The 15637-nt window shown below is 55.6% G+C and overlaps 1 protein-coding gene across 2 annotated transcripts in view; it reads left to right on the top strand.

The window, feature by feature from the left end:
- The window catches only part of ADAMTS7 (ADAM metallopeptidase with thrombospondin type 1 motif 7), a 51031-nt gene extending 43937 nt beyond the window's left edge, over positions 1-7094 (top strand). For both annotated transcript variants that reach the window (XM_054214795.1, XM_054214794.1), the window contains one exon: positions 5239-7094. In XM_054214795.1, the coding sequence (XP_054070770.1) occupies positions 5239-5411 (173 nt within the window). In that variant the 3' untranslated portion in view covers positions 5412-7094. The remainder of the gene's footprint in view (positions 1-5238) is intronic.
- The last annotated feature ends 8543 nt before the right edge of the window (positions 7095-15637 follow it).

Here is a 15637-nt window from a genome sequence, read left to right as displayed (position 1 = left end):
CCCAGCAGGAACGGTAGGGTTTCCGTATTGCAGTGCTGCACAAGTGCTTTTTATGTAAATGACCTTGGTTTGACCAGCAGCGGTGGGAGATGCTGCTCCTCCGGCGGTGGGAGATGCTTCTCCTCCCTCCTTCTTGGCAACTGCTGAGTAGATTTAAGTTTTAGAAAGTGTAAATCTCAATGGACCTGAGTGTCCAGCGCAACAATTAGGAGGGTACAAGAATCTGCTTCTCGTCTGCCCTGGGGGCAGGCACCCGAGGGACCCGGCGGCCGCAGCCCGGGCTCCTCTGCCAGGAGCCTCCTACCAACCCCTGCGGTAACAGCCTGGCAGGGAGGAGGCAAAGCCTAATCCCAACAACAAGACATTAACCCTCACTTAACTTTTCTGAAAACTCTCTGGAATACATCAAAGGCATATTTTTCCGTGCAGAAGAAAGACCTTCAGCAGAGAGGATATTGGCCTTGAAGTGCTAAAAACGGGGAAAACAAGGACAGAAATGAAGACAGGGTGCTTTACCCATGGCCGAAGGAATGACCGCGCTTAGCCACGCGGGAACACTGGCAGTCACGCGCCGGGGGTCCTGCCTGGATTCGGTTTCGCTCGGTCTTGGAATAGAGGAGGGCTCAGCGCTGCTGCCAAGCCCCGTTTCCCGGCCTGGTCTGTGTGATAAAAAAAAGGCAGAAGCAGCAAAGGCTGTGTAGATGTGACACGGCTTGTCTGCTCAAGCCCCCTGCTCCTTGCAGGGCTGGCTGTGGGAAGCTCTGGACATGGCGTGTTTAAAGCGGTTTTGCATTTTGGAGAGGAAGCCAGGGGTCACGTTCAGCGACTCATTTCGGCAAAGCATTTTTCCCCCCCTCCCTGCACTCATGAGAAGGAAGGGGAAGACAACGCAGAGCGCAGGGAAAGTCCTGGCTCTGCCACAGCTCTTCGGAAATTAGAATTTCTCTCTGTGGGATCCAGAGACTCTAAAAAATGGATAATCCCTCTGAACCCCTTAGAAGGCACCGGCATTTTCCTCCCTCTGCTCTGTAATTCCCAGGCTGGATGCTCCGGGGGTGTCGATGGGAGCTGAGCGAGACGTGCCGGGAGCAGCAGGGCTGACCCCTGAAAACTGGTGGGGTTTTTGTGCTTTTCTCCCAGTTTTCCAGGCTGCGGCCATGTCGGTGCCTGGCAGCGCGGCACATGGCACACGTGCTGACCAGCGACCGCGGCTCTGGTGCCGCCTGCCGTGAAACGTGCCGCTTTCGGCAGTGCTCATTCCCAGGGGAGCGCACCGCGGGGCCCGGAGCAGGAGCCTGGGATAATACTTGCTAAATTCGGCACCGGCTCTGAGAGCATCCCGAAGGCCAGAGGTCAGCCGCTTCATTCTCTGCTTTTGCTAGCTCAGCTCTAAGCTCAACCTTTCCTTGTTTTTACAAAACCTGTTCCAGGAAGTTTATTTTTCCCAAGCATAAAAGTAAACGCTTAGGTCTGTATGGCAGAAGCTTAAATGAAATTTAAAGCGACTTCCATGCCAACTTAAAAAAAAAACAAACAAAAAAGTGGGGGTGTTCAGTTTTTAATGTGCTGACTTAGCCTGGATTTTAAAAGCCCTGCTTTGAGCTATTTCTTTAGTCTAAAATTTGGCATAATCTTGGACACTGGAGCGTGTGTTCAAATGAAGTGTTAGGATTATATAAAAAAAAATTGTTAATAGAAAAAAATAACAGTAAAAGCATTAAATGAAAATTGGGTCAATTCTGTAGGGACCCTCTCTGAAGAGCTGAAAAATTAAGTGCTTATTACAGTTTCCCTTGCCCAAGACCAAATTCCAGGGAGGAATCACGAGCTCCGCCAAGATTTTCAGACCTGAGCGTGACCCCGCACGCATCCACGCTGAGAGGATACATCAGACCGAAGCGTGGCCCGATCTGGAAAAATGATGAGCGCTCACCAACTCCCATTGACTTCATGTTATTAAAATGCTTTGGAAACCCGGAGTCCTGCGGCGGGGTCTGGCGGAAGGTCAGCAGCGTGGCTGCAGCGATGCCTCCAGCCAAGGGTGGTGCCTCTTCTCCGCCCTCCGCTGAGCCCGTCCCGGCTGCCATTCCGCGGTCGGCTCATACCTTTGCAGATAACCTGGCGCACAAAGAGAAATAACTCCTGGCAGGAGACCCACGGGCTTATTTATGCCTGTGTGCAGCTCTGCGTCCTGCAGGTACAGGGATTTCCGTGCGAGCTCCCAGGGTGCCGACCCGTTGGAAAGGGATCAGAGAAGAGCTAAACCATCACCTCTGCTCCTGGAAAGCGACCGGCCAGGGAGAGGCTCCGGCCCCGTGGCCTTTACAGCTCTTTCAAGGGAAGGCAGGAGGCAGCTTGGTTGCGATCCATAAATAGCTTTCTAGGAAGACGGCTGCGATAAGCAGAGGGCTCGTGAACGGAGACGAGCCCAGCAAGGCACAGCCGCAGTGGGCTAAAAATACTGAGCGCTCGGTGGGGTTCTGCCCCAGCACGGCATCCCGCAGGAGCATCGCCCGGGACTGACCCTCCGAAGCGCCAGTGACATTCCCATCCATCCCTGCAGTATTTTTAACTGAGTTCTCCTAAACACCGTGGAGTTTTTACTGCAGTTACACTTCCTCCATGCAACACAGTGAATAATTAACCCCCCGGAGCACACCAGCCCCTCTCCCTGCCTGTTGGGAGCCGTCGCTGCGTTCCCCATCTCCTACTCAGTGTCGCTTCCAAAACCAGCAACCCGAACTACCACAAGTTTATAAATCCCGCGGGAAGCACGGGTCAGGCAGGTGGGGGTTACCCAGCGGCCATGCCCCGGTGAGGAGTAAATGATTGCGGAGTCCTGCTGGGGGGGAGCGATGGCTGGGGTCGGTGCGCTCAGCCGGCGCTGGCACCGCTGCGGTTTAAGGCCCAGCTCGGCCAGTGCATCCCAGTATTGCCGTCACCGACGCCAGCCGTTGGGGGCAGGACGGGGGGTTCTCCAGGCTGACGTGCCCTCAGACTTTTCTCTCTCATCAGACACCCCAGAGGTGTTTTGGGATCCCTGCTTGAGACACCCCTGTCCTGGAGCACGTGCAAGCGGGAATACGTGTATTCATGTGCTCGAATGTCCCGATGTGAAAGGGTTCTGGGGGCTCGGGGGATGCCGTGCAGAGCCGCAGGGATGCTCCCAGGGAATACCGTCCCTGAGACCCTGATGGAGCATCACACGAGTAAGCTGTTCCCTTTTCCGGACCGGCTCTGATGCTGTCGTGTGGCGTGGCTGCTCTCACGGCAGGTTTGGGACGGGCACTGCTCCCGTCCCGTCCCTCTCTGGGCTTCACACCAATTCCTCATCCGCTCTGCTCAACCAGCAGGAAAAACCCACGTTTCCCCCCAGCACCCGGGGGGCTGGACCAAACCCCCAGCCTGGGAGTGCGATGTGGGGCTGGGATCTGGCGCTTGATCCCGGTCCATCGGCAGCCGCTGGAGCCGTCAGCACCAGCAGCTTCTGTGTTAAACGCTTTCTTCAGGGCACAGAGACACTATTGCCAGGCAGAAATAGCTGTTGCTCAAGAGGAAGAGAGGAAATACCTCTACTGAAATAGAAAATTAATTTTAGACCAGTATTGTGACCTCCTCACTGATGGGCTGGCGGGGGGTGAGGGCTGTGATTGAAATCCCAAACGGGGGGAAAAGTCCCTGCTCTGCATCTGCTGCGTCTTCGCAGTAACCGCTGCGGGTCGGCTCATCCCCGTGGGAATGGGGGCAGCAGCCTTTCCCTCAGCAAAGCCTTTTGTTCGCAGAGGGGAGATGGCGAGGGGCAATGGTCAGCAAGCAGCCGGGGCTCGGTCCCGGTGTTTCCCCAGCAGAAACGTGTCCTGAGAAAGAGAAAAGCCCCATTTTCTTGCTCCGTTCCTGTGCCTGCTTGGTGTGGTCCGGGCGGAGGGTGCCCAGGCACGGTCAGTGCCGGAGACCAGGGGCTGCCAGCCCTGTGCATCCGCCCCAGGGAGCATTGACTACCCTTTTTCAGAGAAGAGCTGTCATTTATTTTAATCACTTGTATAGGAGGCAAAATTAGACACAGCTGATGTAATTTAAATGAGTCTTACACAGCTGGGGGAGATGCTGGAGGCTCAGTGAGGCACACATGTGTTTTGACATAAAGTAGAAAAGGAGGAAATCAAAAATGTAAGCAAACCAACTATATATGCTTATAAACACTGCATATTTGGTGATGGGTCTCTGCCGCTGTAAGCAAGCCGAGCTGCAGCCTGTTTGAGTCTGGTCTGGCTGGCGACAGAGCTGGGAGCTGCGGGGGCTGGTTCTGCAGGCGCTGCCGACGCGCAGGGGAGGGCTGTCCCCTCCTGCCCATGGCCCGCGCCGTCCCGCGGGATGCGCTGCACCATGGTTTGCGTGGGGTGGCAGGTGTGAGGGCGTTTCGGGGTGGTGGGACATTACCAGCCTATGGCACCCCAAGGGCAAGGTCTCCATGGGGCGGTGCTCGCATCTCCCCGCGCCGTGAACCCAAGCGCTGGACTGAACGCCCCGACGTGGCGCTCCCGGCCCTGGAGAGGGATTTGTGATTTCCAGACTGTTTGCAGAGAGGAAACAGTTTCTGCAAACAGTTTGCTCAGCTTGAGAGGGACTCAGCCAGGGTGGCCAGGCTGTGATCCATGGCCACCACGGCCACTGCCGCACCGGCCCGGGCACTGCCCCCCCCAGCGGGGCCAGGTGCTGGCGCTGGAGCAGCGGTTCCCAAAACAAAGCCCATCCTCGAAGCAGCGTCAGTGTTGTTTTGAGGTTTGCGAGACACCTGCAGGAAGCAAACCAGATGATGCGGGTTCTCAAAATAATCTAAACACAATGCGAAGAAAAATGAGTTATGGCCTTTCTGCCGCCGGCTGCTGGCGTTGCGGGAAGGTCTGGGGACGGGGAGGAGACGTCATTGCGGGAAGGTTTGTCGCCTCTCCCAGGCCTCCAGCCCGGACCCTCCTCGCCGGGGAGTGACCCCGGGCTCAGCCCCGCTCCCCCATGTGGTTTCCCTGCCCTGGGAAGATGCTGCAGAACTGTAAACAAGCACAGAGCTTTATTTCTGCTGGCAATTAGAAATAACGAGGGTGCTCGGTAGCCAGGTGAGGGAGGGCTCTGCGTTTGCTGAGGTCTGTCTTTGTCTCTGCCAACCACATGCCAATTTTTGCATCAAGCGCCTGATAACGGCGCCGGCACTAACGCCGTCCCTGCCCTCTCGCCTCCCTCCAGGCTTCGTCTGCGAGCGCGACCGCTTGACCTTCGGCTTCTGCCAGACCCTGCGGGTCCTGGGAAGGTGCCACCTCCCAACGGTCCTCCTCCAGTGCTGCCGAAGCTGCCGCCAGCACGGACACCGCACGGCGCCCGACCGGGACCGCGGGGACGAGCGGGCCTCCAGGAGGTGACAGGACCGTCCCCGAGGGCGAGAAGCGCCAGGACTCCCGGCAGCTCCCGGAGCAGCGTGGCGGCAGCGGCGGCAGCTGGGTCACAGCCAGGACTTGCGGCTCTGCCTCATCCCATGGTGGTGCCGGACGGTGCCCGTGAGCCACGTGGTGCTCTTTCAAAACACGGGGAAAGCTTGATTTCTTTTATTTGTGCTACACTATAACGGTGCTCAAACCATCGGTCTGTAAAATAAGGTCTGGCGTGGGCTGGGGGTGCAGGTCCCGCTGGTCCCGCGGGAGATGCCGGGGCAGCTGGGACCCTCTGTCGGGGTCATGCTGCCACTGGGCGACCGGCGGGGAAACATTTTGGGGAAGGGAAACCAAAAGCAGCAATAATTTGGGGGATACCCCTCAGAAATGCTTATGGTGCTATCATTTGACATTTTCAGCCTCTTGATGGTGTTGGCAGGCCAGCACGAAACTCTTGACTTTTATTATTATTTTTATATGTATGAAGTGAGCATCTAGCATTTCACCAGTCCAGCCGACCATTTGGGTTAGGTGGGTTTTTTTTTTTCCTTAAGGGACTTGAAGCTGGCAACCCATTTCTGTAATTTTCATTAAAATGTTTACACACTGAACCTAAATAGCCGTAATTTAAAAATGGAGACAGGGCAGAGGAACACAGTATCAGCTTCAGGTACCCCCCCGACTCCAGGGCTCGCAGGGGGTGCGAAGGCTCCGTACCCCCGTCTCCCCGCTGCTGGCTCTCTCTGCCGAAGCCGTTGCCCGTATCGCTCTGGAGCCGAGGGGATGCTCAGGGACACCAAGGCAGGAGCGAAGTGACGCGTTGGAGTCCAAGAGGGCATTCCCTTGCGTGTATTTGTGAAGGAGAGGGACAGCTCTGGCCCCGTGGCGGGCAGTGCGTCCCCGTCCCTCCGTCCTTCCTCCCGAGCAGCAGAGTACTTACACGCCTGCCTTTCTGCGTGCAGTTACGGCGTAGCAGTTTAATGGTTGGTTAAGGTGTTTTTCTGGGTTCTTACAAGCTAAAAACCTTTTTTCCTGCTTATCTAGATTCACCTCTGTTAAAGTTAGCTGATTCTTTTAAGTAGAATATCCAATATTGTACGAGGAGCGGCACTGGGCCAGCACAGCCCTCACCGCCCGGCCCGGCGGTGCTGGGTGTTAATCCCTCCCTGGCTGAGGGAGGATTTCTGTTAGCCTGGTCCCCGGAGGACGGTCGGGAGCATTTAGGTAGGAACTCCTTTCCGTAGTACTCTTCAGGCTATGGAGGACGCCCCAAATCTGGGAGACCATGAAGGCAATCCTCCCGGCACCGGGCGGAGAAGGGCGCGAGCCCCGCGCCATGCGTGCGGCGGGGTCGCACAGCCCAGGGTGGGTCCCCTCCGCACCCGGGCTGTCGGGAACAGCGTTCAGTCCCACAACAGGGGAAATTCCTGTCTGTAATCTGTATGTAAAACACAAGCCATGACTTCACCATTTGTGTTTTATTCCTTTCCAACGTGGTGTAAATTTTTTCTGTTCCAAGAGCCCGTGTTCAGTCCTGTTTTCCTTCCCACCGGCACCATCTGTCCCATGCTTCCGTCACGCTCCCAGGTTTTGCTAAGGGATAGCAACTAAATGTGTTGGGGTTTAGTGGCTATAGCTCACGAGTATGTTAAATTAAACAGTTACTGAAGGAAATGGTAGGGTTTCATATTTTCTCTTCCCCCTGGGGAATTTTGAGGGATTTTTCACTGAAAATGCAGTTAAGTGGAGCCGATTTAGGTACTGGCAGCAGCGGGCTGTGATTGCTCTCAGAGCCGCAGCAGGAAGGGGCAATCAGGTTGCATCTGAAAATCATTTAAGGCTGCCGTTTGCAACTGGGATCTGCGTGACTGGAAGGTGAGTTGGGTGGATGGGTAAGTGCTGGCAGCCCGCTGCGGCCTCACATGTCGAAAGGCTTCAGCCCCTGCGTGGTGGTGATGCCTACTCCGGGCTGGCAAATCAATCCATTTCAGTGCTGAGCCGGCCCGGCGAGCCTCTCCTGCGGCACCGTCCGTGTGCAGGGTCACATCCACGGCTGGGACGAGGGCACAGGATAGTCCCTCCTACGGGAGACCCAGCCAAACCCATCGCACCGTCGGAGCGATGGTGTTGGGAATGCCAGGGAGGCGATTGCAGCCGAGGGGAAGACCGTAACGGCAGCTGCCGTTTCGTAAATGCGTCAGCCTGGCCAGACCTAACCCTTTGGGAATATGCTGATGAAACCGGCCCTAAATCAAAGGCACTGAGCTTCTGCGAGAGCTCTGTGCGCCGTGTGCCGCTTGGCAAGTGGGTTTTCTTGTTAGCCCGGCAGTGTTTCGTGCACCCGCGAGTGGAGGCGGTCCCCGAGCATCCCCAGCCTGCACGGCCGCGGCGCGGGAGGGGATCCACGGCCAGAGCACGGTGCCCACCAGCGCCTCTGTGTCCCCACAGCCCCGGCCAGGCTGGGCCCCCGTGGCAGCCAGGGAAAAGCCAGGCCCCCACAGCAGCCAGGGAAAACCTTTCTGTTTCAACCCCAAATCCTTGCTGTTTCAAGAAGGGCCAACGCCGACGTGTCTGAGGCCTCGGCGTTTGCAGAGCAGAGGCGGGCGCCCCGGCCCTGCGACGACTCTCAGCTGTCACAACACAGCGATGGGGACGGCGTGTCCTTTGGGAAGGGCTGAGCAGAGCCGGTTCCCAAGCGCTCGGACCGGGAGCAGCAGGAATTAATGTAAACCAAGAGCCTGGCCAGCCCCTGAGCCTGACGGCTCCCGAACGGCGGAGATTCCTGGCGGGCACTGAGGCTGGAGAAGTTTGCCTCGCAGTGTGGGCATTCCATCTAATTTTTAGCCACGTAACAAGCCGAGCCTCCTACAAGCACGTCAAGAGCGTTATGAGTAAAAATCACACACACCTTGCGTAAATACCTGCAATATTTTCTTTCAATGAGACACCTGCAGCGTGGAACATGGACTGCAACGGTAAATGAAAACCTCTGGGGAACTGGGGCGGTTCTGACTCTGCTCCTGCCGTTGCTGGCTCTGCCATGGCTAGCGGCAGGGTGGGCTGTAAGCCACGGGGCCGCAGGAGCACACGCGGGCAGAGCTCCCCCAGCAGCAGCACCGGACCCTTCCCGGGAGCAGAGCTCAGCTTTGGTAGCGTCCCTGGGTTCTACTTGCTCCTTGTAACCAAGGAACTAACCAGAAAAGCCTTTTTTTTCTTCTTTTAAAGAGGCTTTTATTAATGTGTCAACACAAGAAGGATGTTACTTGAGAAATAACTGCTGCAGCAGTGTGCAGAGGAAAGCAGGAAAGTAATTACAAATCAAAAGATGTTTGAAATAGATGCTTTTCCCTGGGGTATCCAAGGATGTTGTGCCAGGAAATCAAATTTTTCCTTTTTGCTAGGTCAATTAAGAGTATGAAAGAGAAACGCAGGAATACGTCAGCCCCCCACCGCAGAGGTCCCCGAGCTCCACGGCCACTGTCCTTCAGCCAGGCCCCGGCAGAACGGAAGGAATCCCACCACCGCCGCTGGGTCCCTCCGGTGACGCACCAAGAACACGCGTGTGTTTGACCGGAGACCCCGGCGGAGCCTCCCGAAGAGCCCTGGCTGTGCCCAGCGCCGACGGGAGAAAAGCCCTCCGTCATGCGTTTCATTGGAGGTACAGGATGCTGGTGACCAGGACGCGTTCACTTTGTCATTCTAAGGTACTTTTGGTTCATTACTTCAGAAAGACCCCGTTGGAGACTGACGCTGCAGAACTCACATGCTTCATTTGGCGCACAGTAAAGGGGGGGATTCCCGCTCATTGTGAGCCGTAGCAATGGGGGGGTCGAAGTCCCTCTGACCTTTGGCCGCTCGGTTTTACTTGGCCTGTTTGAAAAACATTTGGTTTCCCCGCTAAGCCGTCGGAGGCTACAGGGAATTTCGTCCTTGCAGCCTGGTCGCCTCCCAGCAGCGGCTGGACACCTGCACTGGGCTAATGGGAGCTGTGGGCTGGTTTTTAAGGCAGGAACACACATTTATACAAATCTAGGCAAGCTTAATTACAACAGCAACCGATACTGGGGCTGCGTCTCCTCTTTCAAATGAGCTGTTCTTAAATTCTTTTGTCATGGAAGGCTTTTTTGCGTGCGTGGCATACGCTGTGCCTTCCTCTGCAGGCGGCTCAGGCTGACTGAGACCTGCTGGCCCCTGTCCCTGCACGTACACCTGTACGGATCCACAGATACACACATATACAGGTATATATTCAGCAAGACCCTGCTGCTAGGACGGGGAATTGGGAAAGCACCTGTGTGGTGTAGGGAGTCGGCTTGAGCAGCCGAAGGGTCCCTGGGCTCCACTTGCCGCAGCGCTGGAGCGGGGGGACCAGGGGCTGCAGCCGAAAAAGAGCGGAAATCACCGGGATGTTGAGGATGGAGGAGGAAACTAACTGCTTTGGGCAACACCACGCGATACGATCTGCAGCACAGAGCTGCCCTTTGTCCCCTGCTTTCTAGCCCCAGGCTGCAACGAGCTGATTTGTCAGTAGGAATAGTTCCTTTTATTTGATAAAAGGCAGACGTAGAATCTATTTTTATGTTTAAGAGCATTTTCAAGGCCAATAAGTGGCTCAACCAGCAGCAGCAGGCGGATAATTTACTGCTGTCCTGCACCTCCCTGCTTGGCCTTTGCACGCGAACGCCTCTGGCCTCTGCCTTCGCTCCCCTCCGTACCGCTGAGCTGGGAAAAGACTCTAAATGCCCTTTTCCCGGGAGCCAAATCTTTGGTTCCGCTGCGCTGGAGTTGGAAAAAACCTGTCCCTCCCATTCAAATGGCTTCATCCCCAGGGACTTCGGAAAGGAGAGGTAGGAGGAACCGGGAGGGATCCTGCTCCCCCCCCAGCAGCCATGGCTCTTTGGACAAAAGTTGGGAAGTTCTGTCTTAAAATGGTTCCCGTGGGATGAGCAAATCCCGGGTGCAGGTGCTGCAGGGGGTCCTGAACTCAGGGGCCCTGGCAGTGCCCGAGGAAAACTGAGAGCATCCCTGGCAGGGCTCTCCAGGCTGCTCTTGGTCCCGGGGCAGCCACTTCTCTGCCACTTTAGATCCCCAACCCCAGGCGTTTCAGCAGCTCATGAAGGAGGGAAGAGCTGAGGGGAAAGGGAAGACAAAATTCTGAATAACGGGAAAAGTCTAAAAAGATAAAACCCAACACAACCCAAATATAGAAAGTTAAAACCGGAAATTTAGGCAAATAAAGCTTCACAATCACTAGAAACCCCGTTTCCAAAGTTTCCTAGGAGGTTGCACTCAGCTTCTGGATTGCAGATTTATCCTTTCCACCTGCTCCCAAAGCGATCCAATGCCCAGGCTGCCTCGGAAGCCGGGCTGAGTTGTTTAGTAAGTAAACGCAGAGGTGGGCCATCCCAGCCCCCTTCGCCCGCGGCTTTTCCCGCGCCCCCAGGGCTCCTCGTGACCCTGACCCTGTACGCCCAGCACCAAGCTCTGACAGATGCTCCTGAGGAGTTTTTTCCTTTATTTTCCACAGAGGAAACAGAACAAACAATATGTTTTTAAAAAAGGATTTCAGCTAAGTTTCCTGAAATCTATTGTGATCGCCAGCTGGTAATTACCGAACAGGGAAAGAATTGCTCACAGGCTTCACTTGCCGTTTTTCGGACGAACAGATGATAAATCCACAGAAGGCGGATTTGGAACAAGGGAAAGCCCTCGCGTTGCACAGGCTTCATTCTCGAGAAACTGATGATGAAGTTAATTTAAAAAATAGTCTGATTCTGGAGCCAATCGACCCTCAAGTGCGGGTTCCAGATGCTCTGCTCAGGTGTGGTTTGGTCGCCGGCGGCTGTTTGAGCCCAGGGATGCACGGGGACGATACGGGTGGCTCGGGCCAAACCAGAAGACAATTTAAGTTTGGTGCAAATGAAGGGTGAACGAACCCCCTTGGCCAGGCCGCTTGCTCCTTCAGAGTAATATTTAAACCTGGTCAGTTGTCTGTTTTCATTGCAGAAACACTGACTTCAATGGAGGACCTTTCCTCCCAGATTTTGCTGGATTCCGGCCTGCAGCTGCGGCTCCCTCCTGACGGCCCTGAAACTGAACTTCCAAAGGACTTTGCCTAGTTTTTTTCAGGACCAATTGTAAATATGAAACCTCCCCGAAATATTTTCTGTTTCTCTGCAGACTTTCAGTTTGTGCTTTTATTTATAAACCTCCGATTGTGCTGCAGGTCAGCCATGCAAACCCTTGACAAGAAGACACCGTCGAGGCTGGCCGTGCTCAGGGTCCCCACCTCTTCTCCCACCTCCACCCAGTGGCTTCTGAGTAGCCTTTTCTCACCCCCACCTTGTCGGTGGTAGGATTAAATTGGCCATCTCCGCACCGTGTCCGTCAGGGGAGCTGGATCCAGCCCAGTTTCTGGAGACAGACGTCAGGCGTGATTTAGGAAAAAGTTTTGCAAGACGTGAGAGCTCCCTTTTAGTGGGCAACGAAGAATGTGGGAAAGAACTGGGCTAGGCTCCAGCGGGAAATTTGTGAAGAAGGCTTGTGACTATAAAAGGAGACCGGGGCCGGTGGTGTTAAACCAGGGGAAGGCGAAAGGAGGGTGCTCAGAGCCGAGACCCTGCCCTGCAGCTGCGAAGTCTGCCTCGTTACCTGCCCCTGTGTTTTGGGCTCTTTGGGCAAGGCTTGTCCCCGTGTGGGACAGGGGAGATTTGGAAAGGCAAGCGCCAAGCAGAGCTATCAGATGCAAATGAAATAATGAGGCCTTCTGAAGGAAGCCGAGCCCGAGGTCTTGTCCGTCAGCACAGCTTGGTTGAACTGAACTGCAGCTCGCAGTTGTTCATCGGCGGAAACTCGTGCGGAGCTCAGCCAGCTCCGCCGGGAGGCTTCCCCAAGCCAGGGAAGACCTGGAAAACCAAAGACGTGGACCTGCTGAAACCAAAGCTCTGGGGACACACCAACAAGCCTGGTGGCTTCAGCCTGGGTGGCGGGGAGAGGCTGCAGGGACACGGCAGGCGCCCAACGGTGGCATCGGCGTTGCTGATGATGGGAAGAAGCGCTGGGCACTCCCCAGCCCCACAGCCACCGCCCGGCTGGGATTGCCCAGGGGCTGGGCAGGGCTGTCCTGCAGGGTTCCTTTTTCCAGGGAAAAGTAAGGAATGGGAGTATTTTAAAGAGCCACCTTGGCTGGGCGACCGGGAGATGGGTGATCTGGAGATGGGTGATCTGGAGATGGGTGACCGGCAGCAGCGTCCTGGCAATCAGCAGCAGGATGGTGCTCACAAACACTTTGAGACCCCTCCTGATTGCAGCATTGACGGACAACCCGCGCAAGGAAGGTGTTAGGGCAGCAACCTGTAGCTCATGTTCTGCTGTTGCTTCTATTTATTCATGGGGAATCTCCTGAATGCCTCTCTCAGAGGAGCCAGAGGCTTTTTGCTTCAGATTAGAAATCGGACCTTGTGCCTCCCCTGGTCACCTCCAGACATTTCCAGAGCTGGAGACAGGAAGGAACTGAGCGCTCGTTAATTGGGAAGCAGCAGGCATCTTATGGAGGAGGTTGTTTGTGTCTCTTATTAACAATAACACTTAAAACGCTTCCGCATCTCAAGAAGCATTTGGGTCACCCTGTCAGAGCACCTGTGTTTTGCAGCTCTCAAATCTTACCCAAGTGCTTCTGTCCTGACCAGATGACCTCAGCTGGAGTATTTTAATCCCCAAAGAGCCAGAGGGGTCATCAGCCCTTCGTCAGGAGCCAGCGAAGTCCGGACAGACCAGGAATAGCTCACAACACCCATCCATGCCTCTTCAGCTACGAATAAGAGATGTTTTTAGTTTCTCTTGTCCTTAAATTCTTAAAACCACTAGGCCTTGTGCTACAGAGCGAGGTTTCACAAGCACAGCCTCAAGGGTCAGAAAAGCTAAGGCAAGATGGCAAGAGAAGGATTTGAAGAATTTAGCTGTTTTATCTTTTTTTTTGGCTTTTATATGGCGGCCGATGGCTGTCAGCTGCTCAGGGTGCTGAGCTCAGCCAGGAGAACAGCCGTCGGCCGACCGCCATGGGGTGCCGAGCCCCGGTAGCACCACCAAGTGCTCCAGCAGGTGATGGCCACCGCGGGGCTGCCCGTGGGCAGGGGGACATCCCCAGCGGAAAGCAAAGCAGCAGAGAACGGGGGGAGGAAGGCAAAGGGAGAGAAACGAGCTCATTCCTCGTCCACACAGCCGGTACCAAGGCCTGGCATGGCATGCTCTGCTCACCCAGAGTGATCACTTTTGTGAAGAAATTAGGGAAAGCTGTCTCACGCATGTGTCGAAGGGTGAAGAGAGATAGGGAGGACCTGCACGGCCCAAGTCAGAGCTAAGGCAGCCTCCACTCGCCTCCCTGGGACCCTCAGTTGCTGATCTGGATGTAAATATTTAGAAATATCTATATGCTAAAACCAGATCTATCTCTATATGCAACTGCTCTGTAGTGACTAACCCTTACACCCCCATTTAACGTTTGCAGGCGAGCCCCACGATGCGTTTCTGCAGCCCTGCTGCCATCAGGGCAGGGGCGAGACCTCCCGGGTGCGAGCAGCGAGAGGGGAGGCAAACGCTCCCTTCGCCTCAGCTCACACCTCGCTTGCAAGGGCTTCCAGCCCGGTGATCCGGCATGGGGAACACGATTTCAGATCCGTTATGTCCTGCCTGGAACAACAGAAGCTGCTGTAAATCCCTTTGCATGCAACGGGAGCCTATCAGAGGGGCGAAGGGATGACTTTTGGCTCTTTCTAGAGGAACTGGAGATGCGGAATGGCCGGCATCTGTGCCTACGTGGTGGTTTGAGGCTCCCACGGGGCAGGAGCCATCCCTGGGCTGGGGATGCTCCCGCGCTGCCGGGCAGGGTGAGCTGACGGGGACAAAGGGGCCGTGTGAGCATCTGTCCCGGCTGAGACCCCCACGGCTCCTCGCCTGGTGTGGGGGCTGCTGCGCTCCCTCCTTCCTTTCACACCCCTGCAGACATCCCCTGGATTCCCTCTGAGCCTCTGGCAGAGGTTTTACCCCGGGTGCCTGCACTCCTGCCAGGACGCATGGCTTCTCTGTCACGGCGCCGGTGGGGAGGGCCAAAACCCTACGGAAACCATGGCAGCTCAGACCAGACCTCGGCCACCCTTGGCTCCTCCGCTTCCCAGCTCGTCCATGGCTCCTCCAGCAAACACCCGGGCAGCTTTCCAAGGACACAAGGCACCAGCCCGGTGGCAGATGGCTCTCCAAGGACACGAGGCACCAGGCTGGTGCCCGAGCGCTGCCCGGGAGCAGGACAGCCCGGCTGGGGACTGGGGAGAGCATCAGAGCGAGAGGAGCAGCGGGAGCCCAGGGCAGGGATGCTCCTCACCCAGCAGACAGTTACGGGTTGTAACATCGCCCTGTGGCTTGCTGGTGCCCTCTGCAGTTCTTTCTCCTTATTGTAAATGTGAAATATTAATAATATGAAGGGACAATTTTATTAGTTGGTGATAGCAAGTGAGGGCAGGTGACACGTGCCTGTCTTCCCAGGTTTGGAGAAACATCGTATGGTCCTCAGGCACCTAAAATCCCGCCCGATACAACCCTCCTTCTCCCGTTCCTCCACTCAGCCGCAGCCGCCGGGCCCTGCTCGCTGCCTGTTTCTCTGCCACCACACAGTAATGGCTTCACCGCGGCGGTGACCCCGAGACCCTGTGGTGGGAGCACAGCAAAGCCTCTGCCCGCCCCGGTCTGCAGGGCAGCAGCAATGGGGACGAACAAGCTCCCAACCCCAATTTAACAGGGAATTGCTGAAAAGTGCAGCAGCTCTGGAGCTGCTGCAAGATGTAAAAGGCAGAAACGGGCTATTTCAGCAAAGAACGATGAACTTTGTTTTATTTTGCAAAGGAGTTTGCTTTCCATATTGTTTTTTTTTTTAAATCTAATCTAGAATAGAAGCTGTCTTTATGGTCTGGGGGTTTTAAGCAGGCATCTCAGAGGAAGAGCTGAACCCCCAAATCCTGCCGACCCCGCGGCGGCGCACAGGCAGCAGGCACCCAGCGCGTCACCGGGCAGCCCGTCCCAGGCGAGGAGCTGCGTATCTCACGGTCACAGTATTTCACAAAACCTCATTGCTCCCAGCAGATATCTTCATTCTGAAAAGAAAACATCAGCCCCCTCGCTGGAAAGCAAGAAACCACAAGTTCCAGGAGCACAGCTGACAGATAATG

Source organism: Rissa tridactyla, chromosome 9, assembly GCF_028500815.1.
Source record: "Rissa tridactyla isolate bRisTri1 chromosome 9, bRisTri1.patW.cur.20221130, whole genome shotgun sequence".
Classification (NCBI taxonomy): domain Eukaryota; kingdom Metazoa; phylum Chordata; class Aves; order Charadriiformes; family Laridae; genus Rissa; species Rissa tridactyla.
Note: the sequence above shows the minus strand (reverse complement) of the source record. Positions and strands in the feature narration are given on the sequence as shown.